Genomic DNA, 4,939 nt, shown 5'->3' on the forward strand with positions numbered 1-4,939 from the left:
TATCAGCATGCGGTAGTACTCAGCGAAGACTCCAAGAGAAGCCAACTCGACTGATATAGCGACGACCTTCTTGAAGAGGGTGTTGACATTCACTGCATCAGAACGGAGGAATGGCGCAAAGATGCTGTTTGTTCCAGCATAGGTACTATCAAACCAGAGTCCATCTTTGAGAGACGTCTCCAATAAGGGGTCTTTGCTGATGATGCAGATGTTGCTGATGGCTGCCGTGCGGCCATAACCGGCGTCATTACGAGGGGTTGTGAACAGGGCAAATGACTGGGCAGCAAGACCGCTAAGGTCATTGGGACGGTCCGTGTAGACATCGACGACTTTTTTGTATTCAGTTTCTGCAAAAGCAAAAACCTGGAAGATCGAGTCGCCAACGTCAACCTTGGACACAAAGTGCGAACCGAAGGTTTCGTAAAAACGAAGGTATCCGTTGGCTCCACTCATACTCACATTGGTGGATTGCTTCCCCAGCTTCTCTAGAGATTTGAGGGCAGTCAAGGTCTCAGGCCTCGTAATGTTGGAGGGATCTGGATTACCGAAAATGCCCCTCTCATAGCAAGGATGGGTTGCGGTTCCGACCTTGCGTGAGCGCTGGACCAAAGCGTAGGACCATTGCTCCGTTGCCAAATCGAGCCCCAGTTGCTCGGAAAGGTCTTTGAGTGCTTTCCTTTGTCCGGAGGGTGTTAACCCAGCAAGGATAAGAGCCCCCGCAGGCCAAACTGCTGCTGCACCCCCCTCGCTTGGTTTGTCTTCGAAAGACATCACTCGCAGCTTGATCAGCTGGATGGCGCTGAGGAGATCCTCGATATTCTTATGGAAACTGATCATAGGTGATGACCACTTGGCATCGTGATCCGGGTTCTCAATTATAACATCCTGCTCGTAGAGGGCAGGCTTACTCGAAGTGTAAAACGGCTGTGCTGGACAGATGTCTGCCTTGTAGCCATTCAAAAGGCTTGTAGACTGACCTAGCTTCATTGTAATGTTCACATTCATGATGTTCCAGAGTTTTGTATGTTGTATACAGCACCTGATAAAGAAAGCAGAGGGGAGGGAGGGGTTTTTGAAGACATTGATATGGTAAAACCTTGATGACACTTAATGGAAAAAAGCTGAAAAGCCACGACGATTTAAATCTGAGAAATCGATCTTCATAGCTCAAGTTAAACATGTATTGGATCTTGCAATTCACAGATCAAGTTAAACATGTATTGGATCTTACAATTCTCACATCAAGTTAAACATGTATTGGATCTTACAATTCACAGATCAAGTTAAACATGTATTGGACCTGAAAATTCACAGATCAAGTTAAACATGTATTGGATCTGAAAAATTTGCTGCGTAAAGATACCCAGTTTCTCCCGTGGTGGGGGGGAGGGGTGAGGGGGGGTGAAGGGGTAAGGGGGGAGGGGTTTATAGTCTTAAGTCTTTAGAGTTTTGATGCATTCGCCAAAGCTTGCTGGAATACAACTCTTCACAATAATCCAACAGTAGCCGGCCCTCACCCCATGGTAAATACCTGCCCACGCGCCAGTTGGAACCCTTGAACACCGACTTCAGATCATCGGAGCAGTTGTTGCTGAAGTCAGGAGCCACCCTTGAAGCATTCACACATTTCGTATACATAGTGCCCTTGAGGATGCTCATAGGTGATGACAATGAAACGAAACCGGTCTTGTATATCGTGCCTCAGTATTAAGCAACAAGGTTTCGACTATGACTCAAGCCTGACTGAGTACCTACGTGTAAATGTGACTTTGACATTTTAATTGCAAATACCTAAATGTTTTGATAGTTGTGGACCCTCGTGGAAAATGAAGTGCATACACATATAAGAAACCTCCTTATTTCTCAGTATTCTGCTTTTTAAAGTTTTTACTGTACTTATGAGGGGAGATATATGCGTTACGAATGTTCCATCAGCTCTAATATTCAGTCTCAGAATTGCAATCTCACGAGAAATGGTGTTCGCTTTATGTTTGCTGTTGATTCCAGACCAATATTTTCCAAGGAATCCTATGGCATCCACCGATTTTTGATGAAAGGTGGCCAACATTCCCAAACGCCCACACCCACATACCATCTGGGGCATCACAATGAAAATTTCAACATTTGCTTTAATATTGGCCAATTTGAGACACTGAAGTGACCATAATTTGTTCTCATGCATGCCCAGTTTGATAAAGACAATTGTTGAAATCCAAAATGGCTGCCACGTGACACCAAATTCAAAATGGCTCCGAAAATAGTGAGATTTGTAATACAATATTTAAACTGTGTGGTAAAATCAACATTAAATACTTTTTCATAATGGAACCAAATACAGGCAAACATTTGAGGAGAACCTGCTTCAGAGTGGAAAAGACCTGACTGCGATGAAGCTTTATGTTCCAACAGGACAATGGCCCCAAGCACACAGCCAAACAACACTGGAATGGCTTCAGAACAAGAACAGGAAAGCCCTTGAGTGGTTCACCACTCAGTGATTGCTGTTCACCGACACTCTCCATCCAACTTGACAGAACTTGAGCAAATCTGTGAGGAAGAATGGAAGAAACTCCCCAAATCCAGATGTGAAAAGCTTATCCAGACATACCCAAGAAGACTCGAAGCTGTAATCGCTGCCAAAGGTTCTTCCACAAAGTAGTGTCTCAGGGAGTCGAATACTTATTGACGCAAGACATTTCATCTTTTAGTTTAAAATAATTTCCCAAAATTTCTTAAACGTGTTTTCTCTTTGTCATATTGGGTATTTTTTGTAGATTGGTGACAATGTTTTTTTTTAAATTAAATCCATTTTAAATTCAGGCTGTAACAACAAAATGTGACAAAAGTCGAGGGGTGCTAATACTTTCTGAAGGCACTGTGTGTCTGCAGGCAAGTGTAACATCTCTTCATATGTCGTTGTTTTTTAATTGAAAGCAAGATACAAAGTCCAAAACTGCTCATGTAAACAGCAGTAAATAATGCAACCTGCAGCAGTAAACTTAAGCATTTCGTCAAGGTGTGTGCAGCATCAAAGAGGCTGCAGTGGAGGGAGACTACAAAGTGAGCAGTTCGCTACGATCACCTTGTTTTCAGTACTTGTAGTTTTGTTTATAAACCACTACCATATTTGGCAGTGAAATTCATTGGAAATTATGAATCTCCTTGAATGAAATTCCTCTTCCTTGTCCATGACCAATGAGAAAGAATAATTTCATGAGAACCTTCATGTAATGTTCCACAATGGTATTTCGTGATTGGTTAACAGTTACTTATTTATGAGTTTGTAGTATATAAATAATTGATTTCCAGCAATCGGTAAAAAGTGTCATAAAGGTGTTTATTGCGAGTCACTCGCGAGACAGTCTTCCTCTCGTACCTTGACCCAAGGCTGTTCTCCAGTGTACATTTATAAATGTCTCCGGTCTGCCCTGATTATAACCCCGCATTTTAAAATCCTGCCTTTAAAAACGAACATTCATGAAATTCAAGAATAACCCGATGCAAACATACCGTACAAACTACAGGGTGCCCCACAGAAAACCAGGAAATTTGGTAGTTTATTTGAAACAAAACAAAGGCAAACTTAGATGTAGTGTAAAATAAAGATACAAATTTGATAACTGCTGCATTCTGATATATAATAAAAAACGGTGAGAAAATTTATATGTCAGTTTATTGATATGGTAAAATATGGCAAAATAAATCTCAAAATCTCAAATTTCCTGGTTTTCTGTGGGGCACCCTGAATAACAAAAATTCGTTACCATTGAACTCGATCAATTATGAGACTGGTGATAGGTTGTAATTACATCTTTAATTGCACATGAAATATCACAGGATCTGCTCCCTATACATTATGATGTTTAAAATGAAGAGGATCGACACAAGATTGAATCAAGAGGGTGTAAATGGAGGGCCGGATGGTGGACGGCCGGCTGTACGGTCTGGTCAAATGAGCTTCCCATGATTTACATCATGGTTATCTTTGTTTTCGGAGGCATACACTCTTGTAACACTCTTACCTCTCGGCTGTCTCGCCTAGGTTTGAATCCGCACCCAACTATAAGCTGTCATCCCGGTGTTTCACAGGCATGCCGTCCCTCTGATGGACGTTAAACCAATGTTCTGAAACAGAGTACGGTACAACGGACTCCCCTCTAAGTTTATTATGTTGTCGCTACTTACTTGTTGGAATGTTCACAGCAATTACCTTGTCCATTTTACATCGACCTGTGCGATATCCCGATTTCTAAATTTACTTACAATGCTCTGTGACGTCTGGATTCCCAGGAAGAATGCAGCAGTTCAACTCAAAATGTCCACCTGTTTCAGGAACAATTTGGGGTTGGATAGCACAAGTGGGATTTTATGTGAATCGACAGGGTGTGAGTGTGTGACGTGTGATGCACCCACACCACGCCCACACACAGTTAGTTTACAATTCCATATAAAAAATACAACGCCTTCCTTTCTTTGAACAAGGTCGGGTGCTGTTGTGTAAACTTCAGTAGTAAGGGAATGAGAGTTATAAGGTAGTGCTCTTTTCCCTACTGACTTCAATCTATAATGTTAGTGTGTGTGTGTGTGTGTGTGTGTGTGTGTGTGTGTGTGTGTGTGTGTGTGTGTGTGTGTGTGTGTGTGTGTGTGTGTGTGTGTGTGTGTGTGTGTGTGTGTGTGTGTGTGTGTACTCCATAACTCCATTATCATGAAACCAAAACAGACCGAAACTTTGCGTGCATACGAAGGGAACTCCAAGGAAGGGCTTGAATGAAAACTGGGTGTTTGGGTTAATTTGACTATAATTAATGGCCTTATTTAATCCATGTATAAAAAGAGTTTGGTCTCGGCGTGCTTCCATCAGTCCTTCCTTCCCTCCGTCCCTCTGTCTGTCCAGTCCATTCGTGTCCGTCTGTGTGACTATGTCTATCATTTGCTACTA

General features: G+C 42.3%; 1 protein-coding gene across 1 annotated transcript in view; it reads right to left on the minus strand.

The window, feature by feature from the left end:
• LOC147007750 (uncharacterized) overlaps positions 1-4,389 on the minus strand; it is a 14,730-nt gene extending 10,341 nt beyond the window's left edge. The window contains exons 1-2 of the mRNA XM_085866487.1: positions 4,264-4,389; positions 1-1,039 (exon numbers count right to left, since the gene is read on the minus strand). The exon at positions 1-1,039 is cut by the window's left edge and continues 258 nt beyond it. Of these exons, the coding sequence (XP_085722613.1) occupies positions 1-1,005 (1,005 nt within the window). The 5' untranslated portion in view covers positions 1,006-1,039; positions 4,264-4,389. The remainder of the gene's footprint in view (positions 1,040-4,263) is intronic.
• Positions 4,390-4,939: the final 550 nt, after the last annotated feature.

Source organism: Eptatretus burgeri, unplaced genomic scaffold (assembly GCF_056783735.1).
Source record: "Eptatretus burgeri isolate ZD-2024b unplaced genomic scaffold, Ebu_testis_v1 Ebu_testis_scaffold_30, whole genome shotgun sequence".
Taxonomy (NCBI): Eukaryota; Metazoa; Chordata; class Myxini; order Myxiniformes; family Myxinidae; genus Eptatretus; species Eptatretus burgeri.